The sequence below is a fragment of the Heterodontus francisci genome, chromosome 5 (assembly GCF_036365525.1).
Source record: "Heterodontus francisci isolate sHetFra1 chromosome 5, sHetFra1.hap1, whole genome shotgun sequence".
Classification (NCBI taxonomy): Eukaryota; Metazoa; Chordata; class Chondrichthyes; order Heterodontiformes; family Heterodontidae; genus Heterodontus; species Heterodontus francisci.
Genome location: NC_090375.1, coordinates 75,312,238 through 75,324,742, shown reverse-complemented (window position 1 = coordinate 75,324,742; position 12,505 = coordinate 75,312,238). Strand labels below are relative to the sequence as shown.

At 41.9% G+C, this 12,505-nt stretch overlaps 1 protein-coding gene across 3 annotated transcripts in view; it reads left to right on the top strand.

Moving 5' to 3' along the window:
* The window catches only part of LOC137369915 (copine-3-like), a 63,601-nt gene extending 52,586 nt beyond the window's left edge, over nucleotides 1-11,015 (top strand). For all 3 annotated transcript variants that reach the window (XM_068031642.1, XM_068031644.1, XM_068031643.1), the window contains exons 14-16: nucleotides 6,439-6,572; nucleotides 8,024-8,260; nucleotides 10,238-11,015. In XM_068031642.1, coding sequence (XP_067887743.1) covers nucleotides 6,439-6,572; nucleotides 8,024-8,260; nucleotides 10,238-10,345 — 479 coding nt within the window. In that variant the 3' untranslated portion in view covers nucleotides 10,346-11,015. The remainder of the gene's footprint in view (nucleotides 1-6,438; nucleotides 6,573-8,023; nucleotides 8,261-10,237) is intronic.
* The last annotated feature ends 1,490 nt before the right edge of the window (nucleotides 11,016-12,505 follow it).

Sequence of the window (12,505 nt, the reverse complement as noted above, 5' to 3'; positions counted from 1 at the left end):
CCCTCCTCCTTTAGCAATTTATTATCTTTTCTTAAAGTCAAGTCCCCTGAAAAGTTTAGTTCCTAACCTTAGTCACCCAGCGACCACGTCTCAGTAATGGCTGCTGGATCAAACCCTTTATCTCTTTTTAAAAAAAATGTATTCATGGGATGTGGGCATCGCTGGCTAGGTCAGCATTTATTGCCCATCCCTAATTGCTCCTGAGAAGATGGTGGTGAGCTGTCTTCTTGAACTGCTGCAGTCCAGGTGAGGTAGGTACACCCACAGTGCTGTTAGGAAGGGAGTTCCAGGATTTTGACCCAGAGACAGTGAAGGAACGGCGATATAGTTCCACATCAGGATGGTGTGTGACTTGGAGGGGAACTTCCAGGTGGTGGTGTTCCTTGTCCTTCTAGTTGGTAGAGGTCGTGGGTTTGGAAGGTGCTGTCTAAGGATCCTGGGTGTGTTGCTGCAGTGCATCTTGTAGATGGTACACACTGCTGCCACTGTGCATTGGTGATGGAGGAAGTGAATGTTTGTGAATGAGGTGCCAATCAAGTGGGCTGCTTTGTCCTGGATGGTGTCGAACTTCGTGAGTGTTGTTGGAGCTGCACTCATCCAGGCAAGTGGAGAGTATTCCATCACACTCCTGACTTGTGCCTTATAGATAGTGGACAGACTATGGGGAGTCAGGAGGTGAGTTACTCGCCACAGGGTTCCTAGCCTCTGACCTGCTCTTATAGCCACGGTATTTATATGGCTACTCCAGTGCAGTTTCTGGTCGATGGTAACCACTAGGATGTTGATAGTGGGGGATAGAGAAATCGTAATGCCATTGAATGTCAAGGAGAGATGGTTAGATTCTCTCTTGTTGAAGATGGTCTTTGCCCGGCACTGGTGTTGCGCGAACATTACTCGCCACTTATCAGCCCAAGCCTGAGGAGTCGCGAATGGTACTGAGCATTGTGCAATCATCAGCGAACATCCCATTTCTGACCTTATGATTGATGTCATTTATGAAGCAGCTGATAAGATGATTTAGCTTAGGACACTACCCTGAGGAACTCCTGTAGTGATGTCCTGGAGCTGAGATGATCGACCTCCAACAACCACAACCATCTTCCTTTGCACCAGGTATGACTCCAACCAGCGGAAAGTTTTCCCCCTGATTCCCATTAACTCCAGTTTTGCTAGGACTCCTTGATGCCATACTCTGTCAAATGCTGCCTTGATGTCGAGGGCAGTCTCTCACCTCACCTCTGGAGTTCAGCTCTTTTGTCCATGTTTGAACCAAGGCTGTAATGAGGTCAGGAGCTGAGTGGCCCTGGCGGAACCCAAAATGAGCGTCACTGAGCAGGTTATTGTTAAGCAAGTGTTGCTTGATGGCACTATTGATGACACCTTCCATCACTTTACTGATGATTGAGAGCAGACTGATGGGGTGGTAATTGGCCGGGTTGGACTTTTCCTGCTTTTTATGTACAGGACATACTTGGGCAATTTTCCACATTGCCGGGTAGATGCCAGTGTTATAGCTGTACTGGAACAGCTTGGCTAGGGGCGCAGCAAGTTCTAGAGCACAGGTCTTTAGTACTATTGCCGGAATATTGTCAGGGCCCATAGCCTTTGCAGTATCCAGTGCCTTCAGTCATTTCTTGATATCACGCGGAGTGAATCGAATTGGCTGAAGTCTGGCATCTGTGATGCTGGGGACTTCTTCTGGCTGAAGATTGTTGCAAATGCTTCAGCCTTATCTTTCGCACTGATGTGCTGGGCTCCCCCATCATTGAGGATGGGGATATTTGTGGAGCCACCTCCTCCAGTTAGTTGTTTAATTGTCCACCGCCATTCGTGACTGGATGTGACAGGACTGCAGAGCTTGGATCTGATCCGTTGGTTATGGGATCGCTTAGCTCTGTCAATCGCATGCTGCTTACGCACTTTGGCACGCAGATAGTCCTGTGTTGTGGCTTCACCAAGTTGACACCTCATTTAGAGGTATGCCTGGTGCTGCTCCTGGCATGCCCTCCTGCACTCTTCATTGAACCAGGGTTGGTCTCCTGGCTTGATTGTAACAGAAGAATGGTGGATAGAGGCCTGCTACCGACCCGAACCCGACGGGAACCGACAACGTGTCGGGTTTGGTTCAGGTCGGGCCCATCTTCAGGCTCTGGCTTTCGGGCTCGGGTTGGGTCAGGTCAGGCCGAGTTCAAGTCGAGTCGGGTCGGGTCGGGCCGGACACACGGGGTCAGTGCTGTGCCGATAAGTATTAAAAATAAAAACCTTAACCTGAGCTGGGAGTCTGGGACGAAACTGAGTCTGCGCAGTGTGTGAGTGCTGTCACTATGACGTCATCACGCAGATGCAGCAGCTTCGTGGAGGTTCCGAGTCGGGAGGTAAGTAAACGGATGGCCGGGTCGGGTCGGGCTTGGGTAAAAAGCTGAGGGACTCTAGCCAGGTCGGGTTCATTTTCCCAACCTAGAGTAGGCCTCTATTGGGGGATATGCCAGGCCATGAGATTACAGATTGTGGTTGAGTACAATTCTGCTGCTGCTGATGGCCCACAGCGCCTCATGGATGCCCAGTTTTGCATTGCTAGATCTGTTCGAAATCTATCCCATTTAGCACGGTGATAGTGCCACACAGCGTGATGGACGGTATCCTCTATGTGAAGGCGGGACTTCGTCTCCACAAGGAATGTGTGGTGGTCAGTCCTACCAGTACAGTCATGGACAGATGCATCTGCGGCGGGCAGATTGGTGAGGACGAGGTCAAGTATGATTTTCTCTCTTGCTTCACTCACCACCTGCCACATACTCAGTCTTGCAGCTATGTCCTTTAGGACATGGCCAGCTCAGTCAGTAGTGGTGCTACCGAGTCACTCTTGGTGATGGACATTGAAGTTCCCTACCCAGAGTATATTCTGTGCCCTTGACACCCTCAGTGTTTTCTCCAAGTAGTGTTCAACATGGAGGAGTGCTGACTCAGCAGCTGAAGGAGGGCAGTAGGTGGTAATCAGCAGGAGGTTTCTTTGCCCATGTTTGACCTGATACCATGAGACTTCATGGGGTCTGGAGTTAATGTTGAGGACTCCCAGGGCAACTCCGTCCTGACTGTATACCACTGTGCCGCCACCTCTGCTGGGTCTGTCCTGCTGGTGGGACATGACATACCTGGGCATGGTGATGGCAGTGTCTGGGACACGGTCTGTTAGGTATGACTATGTAAGGCTGCTGCTTGACTAGTCTGTGGGACAGCTCTCCCAACTTTTGCACAAGCCCCCAGATGTTAGTAAGAAGGACTTTGCAGGGTCGACGGGGCTGGGTTTGCCCTTGTCGTTTCCGGTGCCTAGGTCGATGCCGGGTGGTCCGACCGGTTTCATTCTTTTTTTTATTGACTTTTTGTGCCATTAATTCATCTATCTTCTTATGAGTGCTTTGAACATTCAGATATAGCACCCTTATTTTTAACATTTCGTGCCTTCCCTGATGTGGCCGTAGTCACAAATGCTCCATTACCATTTTTAAATGCTATGTCCTTTCCTGACACAATCTGATTGATACTTCCCAAATTGCTATCCTACAGCGTTGACTTTTCTCTTTAGACTTATAAATGTATGCTTACCTGAATTCTCCCATCCCCCTTCTTGGCTTAAAGCCCTGGCTATTTGGTTTGCCAGGACACTGGCCCCAGCTCAGTTTCAGTTGAGTTTGTCCCAATGGAACAACTCCCTCATTCCCCATTACTGGCAGCAGTGCCCTTTGAATTGAAACCCCTGCCGCTGCTCTTTCAGCCACGCATTTAAACCTCTGCAAACCCTATGCAAATTTGTGCATGGCTCAGGTAGTAATCCAGAGATTATTACCTTTTTGAGCTTTTGGTTTTTAATTTGTACCATAGTTTCTCAAAGTCCCTCAACAGAGCCTCATTCCCAGTTCTACTTAGATTGTTGGTTCCAGTGTGGACCACATCAACTGGATCCTCCCCACTCCTGCTCCAGGTTCTTCCACAGTCACAAGATGTCCTTAACCCTGGCAGTGAGCAGGCAACACAGCCTTTAGGACTCCTGGTCGCTGCTAGAGTCTCATTTTAGTTCAAAGTGACTTAAGTTTTGAATTATTTCCCTTAATCCTGTTGCCTTGGTTCAGCATAAAGAATTCTGGTGGTATGACTCGTTTCTTTCAGTGTTCAGTTGTCTTGTGGTAAATAGGAGGATCAGTGTAAGTGAGTTGAAATGATCGTGTTGATAGGGAGAGAGAAGTTGTCCTAATCACATTGATAGACCAACCAAATAGCATTTCTTGGCAGTGTTTGAATTTGATTCCATATCAAAGTATTACTGTTTGTATACAGTTTGGTGAATTATTAGTCTACTGCTTCTAGATCTTTACAGATTGCAAAATGTTGATTAGTACTATTACAATGATCAAGACATTCATGTTAAATATGTCTGTCTGATCATATCTTGTAACTCTTGCATATGAGGCTGGCTTTAAATTTTAAATGTTTTAGTGCTGTTACAACTGAGGCTGGAGGAGTGCACTGTCTTTCTTTAGTTCCACTTCTTCACAGGCCACAACATATATTTTAAATGTTTTACCTAGTTGCTGATATGGCCAATTATATACTCTATTTTTATTTCAAAACTAAAATCCACCAACCAGGTTTCTTTAATAAACATCAAAATTATAAATTTATTATAAAACTAGGCTTCAGTAATGATGCAAAGCTTATTAACACACAAGTTGAAATATGAAAGTTCCCTTCTAAATTAACTCACCGCACACACACACACCAGTTAAAAAAAAATAAAGCCGTTTTCTCTGCAGAGATCTCATTCCAAAAAAGCACTTTAGCCAAATACTTGTTAATTCTTGAAGAAAAAGGATAAGATATGGAGTTCCAAATGGTTCTTTAGTCTGGCATCCGAGTACATGTAGATGGGTCTCACTAGTGGTCACTATGCTCTTTTCAGAAGCAGTTTGTTCAGGAGATGTCAAGAGAAAGTCTTGCAGAAGCTTCTCAGGAGAAATGCTGCATCAGTTTCTCCAGTTCCTTCACTTGATTCTCAGGGTTTTTTCCAAGAGATGGGCAAGGATGAGATGGTTGCCTCTTTCTCCCTTAGCAGGCTTACCCCCAACTGACTCAAAACAATATCCAAAATGAAACCAACTCTTAACCACCATAAATCTTGACATATCATTTCTCTGTAAACAACTGCCCTAGTCAGAAGGCTCCTGCTGTTTACTTAGTTGAAGACATGTGACTTTTAACCAAAGTCCTTTCAGTGACTTTTAAAAAAAAATGTCCAACATCTATGGAATCTCTTCAGTCTTTCAAATTTCCACAATTTTTAAACTCAAGTCCTCAAAGAAGTATTATAAATGGAAGCACTTTCATAACAGTGCCTCATGCCATTCTCTCAATTGAAACCATTTTTGGAAAGAATGACCTTGTATTTATATTCATCCTTCTGTCATTTCCTAAGGACATCTCCAAACTCTACACCTTCATATAATTACTTTTGAAGTGTAGTGGCTATTATGGCAGCAAACACTGCAGCCAATTTAATCACAGCAAAGCCTGGTTGAGGGGAAAATTTTTGCCAGAATACTGGAAAAAAACCTCCATGATCCCCTTGAAAAATGCAACAGCACCTTTCACATACATGTAAATAGGAAGTCAGTGCCTCAGTTTCACATCTCATCTAATTGTACAGAACTTTGGATAATGCAATACTCCTTCAGTACTGTACTGAAGAGCCTAGTTCATATGCTGAAGTCATGAAATGGATTTACACCCAGAACCATTTGACTCTGTTGACAGTGCTAAGAAATGAGCCGAACTGAGGCTTAGCACTTTAATCTTAAAGCACATGATTTATCAAACAAAAATATTCTGAAAACATTTATGAGAGAAGAGGTCTCTGCAGCCTCATCTGTGTTTTTTTTTGTTGTTTCTGGAGAAGCAAAGGGGAATTCTTTTTAAAATTACCATCCCAGAATGAAAATCCATGGCACATGCATATGCTTCTGTGAAACAGTACCTCATCTGGAAAGCAGCACTGTAATAACTGGTATGCACACCAGTGCTCAATTGTAACTCATGAACCTGAGTAGCAACCACTTTGAAGCTTATGCCATTTTTTGCATAATCAAGTTCGTGAGTTACAGTTTTTCAAAAAGATCACTGCAAATTGTAAATTGTTGTACTCCATTGTAATTGACCATAACTCAGCATTAGCATTGCGCTCAATAACGTTCTCAGCATGTGATGAGTTTTAGTCTATTTTGTGATTACTTAAATAACTACCACCTTATAATGGTTCCCTCGTGGTAGGGAAAACAGAGTCAGGACTCTATGCTGAGTCTTGCAGAATTAGATACTGAAGTTATTGGAATCAAATGGGGTTTTAATAAACTGATTTATTAATATTTTGTTACTGATTGGGTTCTTTAGGAGTGCAGGGGATAGCTGACGCCTACCGCAGTTGTCTTCCTCAAGTCAAGTTATATGGACCCACAAACTTCTCTCCAATAATAAACCATGTGGGAAGATTTGCAGCTGTAGCAGCACAACAGCCAAAAGCTTCAGTAAGTATTTCTACACATATACACACTAACTCATGTTTGAGCAGCTGGTAATATTTATTTATTTATTTAGAGATACAGCACTGAAACAGGCCCTTCGGCCCACCGAGTCTGTGCCGACCATCAGCCACCCATTTATACTAATCCTACACTAATTCCATATTCCTACCACATCCCCACCTGTCCCTATATTTCCCTACCACCTACCTATACTAGGGGCAATTTATAATGGCCAATTTGCCTATCAACCTGCAAGTTTTTGGCATGTGGGAGGAAACCGGAGCACCCGGAGGAAACCCACGCAGACACAGGGAGAACTTGCAAACTCAGAATTGAACCCGGGTCACTGGAGCTGTGAGGCTGCAGTGCTAACCACTGCGCCATAGAGCAACTTCGATGGGTGCTAGGAAGTGGGTCATGTAATCCAGTGTTACAGTGAGAAATCGTGCTCGCAAAACTGGAATGGGGCCAAAATAGTAACCACTACAGTGTTTAGAATTTCAAAAATCATTGATAACCAAGGGTTAAATGTTTAGGACAATGTCAGAGTAATTGATATTCCACAATCACAGTATTAGGGTTTTGCAAGAATGAAGAGTCCTGGATAAATATTTGTCTCTTTTGCTGAAGATATGGCTTCTTGCTGGGGTGTAGGTTCATGAACATTGAACAGCCTCAGTATTTCATGCTTCCCTATTCATTGAGAGACTGGATATTGAATGTCATTCAGCTATTTGACTCCTGGGGGTGGAGGGGGGTGGTGGGGTGGAGGTGCGGCTGGGTGTGGAGATGAAGAGTCCTAAATGTTGGTCATGTCTGCTTTGTCCCTGGCTGCACATTTTGATTGGGAGAATGAGCCTTTTTTCCCCCTTATTTCTTGTATGGTGACTGTAGTATCTTTTCCAGCTAACTCAGCACAGACCGTGATTGAATGTCAAGCCTTCTCAGTCTGAGGCTATGTTCCACATTAGAAAGTGTATTTATTTGTGAGGCCTGAATAACTGCTGACCTGAAATATGTAATTGTGTCATAAAGGATTCATATTTTTAAAACAAATGTCAAAACCTTGCTGAAGTAAATGACAATCACTGAAAATGATATTTTACTCTCAATATTTGATTTATATATTCATGTTTGAATTTTAGCAGACAAAGGCTATCTGTGAAACTGGTTTACTTTTTCTTTGACATTTGGGCACTTAGAGAACTTGTTAGCATGTTTTGCTAGTGAGATAGGTATTTAAATATAATGAGGGAGAATGCAAGGCTCAGTATAGAAAGTAAAATCAATTTCAACATAAACGTGATTGTTGCAAGAAATAGTCACAACCCAACTGTTTCACAGTCTTTGTAATTGAACTGTCCATTAAGAAGCTATGTTTCGTGTTTGATCTTGGCAAGTTAATCCATTTGCTGTGTATAATTTTGATGAATTACTAATTTTTATTTTGGCAGCAATATTTCATCCTGTTGATCATCACGGATGGAGTGATAACAGATTTAGATGAAACAAGACACGCCATTGTGAATGCTTCTAAGTTGCCAATGTCCATCATCATTATTGGTGTTGGTGGTGCAGATTTTAGTGCCATGGAATTTCTGGATGGTGATAATAGTGTTCTCAGATCGCCCACTGGGGAAGTAGCTATCCGCGATATTGTCCAGTTTGTGCCTTTTAGGAAGTTTCAAAATGTAAGTATATAACACTGTCCAGTAATAACAATAGTTATGAGTCCTATTATACATGCTTCAAATAACAAGTAGTAGATTAGACAATTGTATGAAGTCTTGTAAAATCTAACATTCAAGTCATATTCATGCAGATCTTTAAATGTGACTGGTAAAACTGAAAACAAATGCATTAAGAAAATCGCACTGTGCAACTGGGATTGCTTGAGATGCCCCTCCTGAAAGAAGCAGATCAAGGAATAATCTCTCATATTTAGAACAAGTAGATGCTGTGGTATAAGACGCAATCTGCAAAATTGCAAGTGTTTTCCACCCAGCTGGTCCATTTATTCATGCCTGTTTATGTAATAGTAAAGTATTTTAACTAGTTTTAGTGTTAAATATTAAAAAAGGAAACCCACCTCATAATGGATAATGTGACTGTGGTGTGTCACTATTATGTAGATACATATACTGAAATTTTGAATTATGAGTTGAATACAACTGGTAAAGGCATTGTTTTTGAGCATGCCATTGTTGTTCTTTTAAAAAAAATAGCTAAATTCCAGTGGAAAAGATAATATCAATGCTGTGATTGGCCCCAAATAGTTTACTTTGTGGCAATTTTGAATAGACCCTTAAAAGAAAACTGGTGTAATGAGATGATTGCACCAGATTATGTAAATTAGAAGTTCAAAATACTGACATTTAATATGAGGTTGCAAAATCTGTAATTGGATACCAGAAAAGCTGCAATTCTGTTACCGCAGCAAATCTTTGGTATTAAAATAAGTTTCCTTTTAGAGAAGTAGAACATTATGGCCCAGGTTTTCTACTTCTGTGGAATTAAGACACATCTTTGTGGTGGTCCTTCTGCTTTCTAAAGATAATTCCCCTGACCATATATAATGTGGGCATGGGTCATTTAAATAATTTTGGAAGCCACACTGGCCTCCACTAAGGAGCCCACCAGTACTAAGAGCAAAGATTTCTTTGCAGCAGTCTGCTGATAAGACTTTTAACATTTTTGAATCGGGTAATTTCACAGGTTTTCTGGAGTTTAAAATTTAAGTTTCCCCCTTCTGCTGCCATAGCATTGCTGGATGCCATGAGCAAACAACCAAGTGACGGAAAGAACATTCGTTATTGTATTTTCATTGTTTGAGTATTTCAGTATGCCCACTCGTGTATGGGCAGAAATAGTGAGCATCATATGTCACTTCCACTTAGAAATTCAGTAGTTGTGAAAATGGCATAATTTGTCCCTGAACCATTTTCCACCAGTGTCTGTTCCAATTCCACCCAGAGAGTGATGGAAGGAAGACAAATCCAGCCAGTGTTTTTAGTATTGTACTGATTTGGTAGAACTATTTTATTTTAATGCAAGAGAAGTCATCTATATGCTTTTGAAAGTCATTGGCCGGAGATTTCAGACTCACCAGCCTGCAGTTTCCTTTCCGTTTAATCGCTGGCCAGTGAGCGAGAAGCAGAAAAATCCAACCATTCTCATAAAATAGTTTAATCCAAATGAGCCTGGGGATGGGTAAGGGGAGGGTACTTCTTTGTGCAACATCACAAATATATAAATACAGAACAAACTGTTTCCACTGGCAGGAGAGTCAGTTACCAGAGGACACAGATTTAAGGTAATTGACAAAAACCCAGAGGTGAGGTGAGATTTTACAGCAAGTTATAATCTGTAATACGCTGCCTGAAAGGCTTGTGGAAGCAAATTCAATAGACATTTTCAAAAGGGAATTGAATAAATACTTGAAGGAAAAAAATTGCAGGGCTATGTGGAAAGAGCTGGCGAGTGGCGTAATTGGATAGCTCTTTCAAATAACTGGCACAGACACCAATGGGCTGAATGACCTCTTTCTGTGCTGTATGACTCTATAATACGATGTAGACTTAAAATTTGGTGTGATGTCTGTCATTTGCTATTTGTGGTTCACATATTGTTGTTTTTCAAAGGAATAACATTCTCATCTCATTCAACAGGCACCCAGAGAAGTTCTTGCACAAAGTGTACTTGCTGAATTACCACAGCAAGTGGTATGCTACTTCAACACACGCAAGCTCTGTCCTCCTAATGAGCCAAGCCCTTAAATATCTGAATGTATGATCTGATTTCAGTGTGTGACCTACAAATGCAATCACTGGAGTGCAGAATCTTCGCTTCTGCCAGTATTAGCCACTATACTTTTTTAATGTATTGTTTTAGTTTCGAATACATATGAATTTAAATTCATTTCCATGTTAACATTTAGAATAACTTTGATTTAAAATAATGAATATGACCATGTTAAATTATCAGTATGATTTTGTATTATCTTGTGAACCAAAGAAAAGACAGTTCAGTCCATTTATTAACTATGCAGATTGTACTATCTCTTGTTCCCTCTTTCTCCTTTTTCTCTGTAAATTGTTTTTTCAATTTTCCATTGAAAGGTCAAACCTGTATTTTATAGATGCTGTGGGCCTTCCTGTGTATTTCCAGTACTTCCTGGTTTTATTTCAAACTTCCAGCATTGCAGTTTTTTTTAGTTATACTACATATTTCTAAGTTATTCTGCAGATGTTTTTTAATGTTTTATAATATATTTTCTTTGAATTTTTTTTTTTGAATCTTTAGCTTGGGGCCAACTACTTATATATGAAGCAGGTGCTGCTGTTAAGTAATTGAGAATGGTTATAACTTTCATGTTATCACACCATAACAATGTTCATTAAACAAAAAAACTTGAATAAAGATTTTTTAAAGGCATGTAATGATAAATCCAGAGTAACAGATAGAGTGTACTTCATAGAATGATGCAAACGTACCTTTTTATAACCTACTTTTTGTTTTATAAAGGGAATACTATTTTAGTCACTTGAACTTGGGCAGTTTATAAATGGGTAACTACAAACTATAACATGAATTTAAAATAACAGCAACAAAATATGAAAGGAATGTTCTTAACCATGTCAACAAGTCATTATCTTTGTATTTACCTTTCAATTAAATGTAACTACTCCCACAACATTTTATCCATCCTTGTTGACTTAAAAGTTCAAATGCCCAGAATAACAAAGAACAGTACAGCACAGGAACAGGCCATTCGGCCCTCCAAGCCTGCGCCGATCTTGATGTCTGCCTAATCTTGATGTCTGCACTTCTGGGGCCCATATCCCTCTATTCCCTTCCTATTCATATATTTGTCAAGATGTCTCTTAAACGTTGCTATCATATCTGCTTCCACCACCTCCCCTGGCAGCAAGTTCCAGGCACTCACCACCCTCTGTGTAAAAAAACTTGCCTCACACATCCCCTCTAAACTTTGCCCCTCGCACCTTAAACCTATGTCCCCTAGTAACTGACTCCTACACCCTGGGAAAAAGCTTCTGACTATCCACTCTGTCCATGCCGCTCATAACTTTGTAAACCTCTATCATGTCGCCCCTCCACCTCCGTCGTTCCAGTGAAAACAATCCGAGTTTTTCCAACCTCTCCTCATAGCTAATGCTCTCCAGACCAGGCAACATCCTGGTAAACCTCCTCTGTACCCTCTCCAAAACCTCCACGTCCTTCTAGTAGTGTGGCGACCAGAATTTCACGCTATATTCTAAGTGTGGCCTAACTAAGGTTCTGTACAGCTGCAACATGACTTGCCAATTTTTATACTCTATGTCCCGACCGATGAAGGCAAGCATGCCGTATGCCTTCTTGACTACCTTATCCACCTGCGTTGCCACTTTCAGTGACCTGTGGACCTGTACGCCCAGATCTCTCTGCCTGTCAATACTCCTAATACTGCCATTTACTGTATACCTCCCACCTGCATTAGAACTTCCAAAATGCAGTACCTCACATTTGTCCGGATTAAAGTCCATCTGCCATTTCTCTGCCCAAGTCTCCAACCGATCTACATCCTGCTATATCCTCTGACAATCCTCATCATTATCCGCAACTCCACCAATCTTTGTGTCATCCGCAAACTTACTAATCAGACCAGCTACATTTTCCTCCAAATCATTTAGATATACTACAAACAGCAAAGGTCCCAGCATTGATCCCTGCAGAACACCACTAGTCACATCCCTCCATTCAGAAAAGCACCCTTCCACTGCTACCCTCTGTCTTCTATGACTGAGCCAGTTCTGTATCCATCTTGCCAGCTCACCTCTGATCCCGTGTGACTTCACCTTTTGTACCAGTCTGCCATGCGGGACCTTGTCAAAGGCTTTACTAAAGTCCATATGGATAACATCCACTGCCCTTCCTTC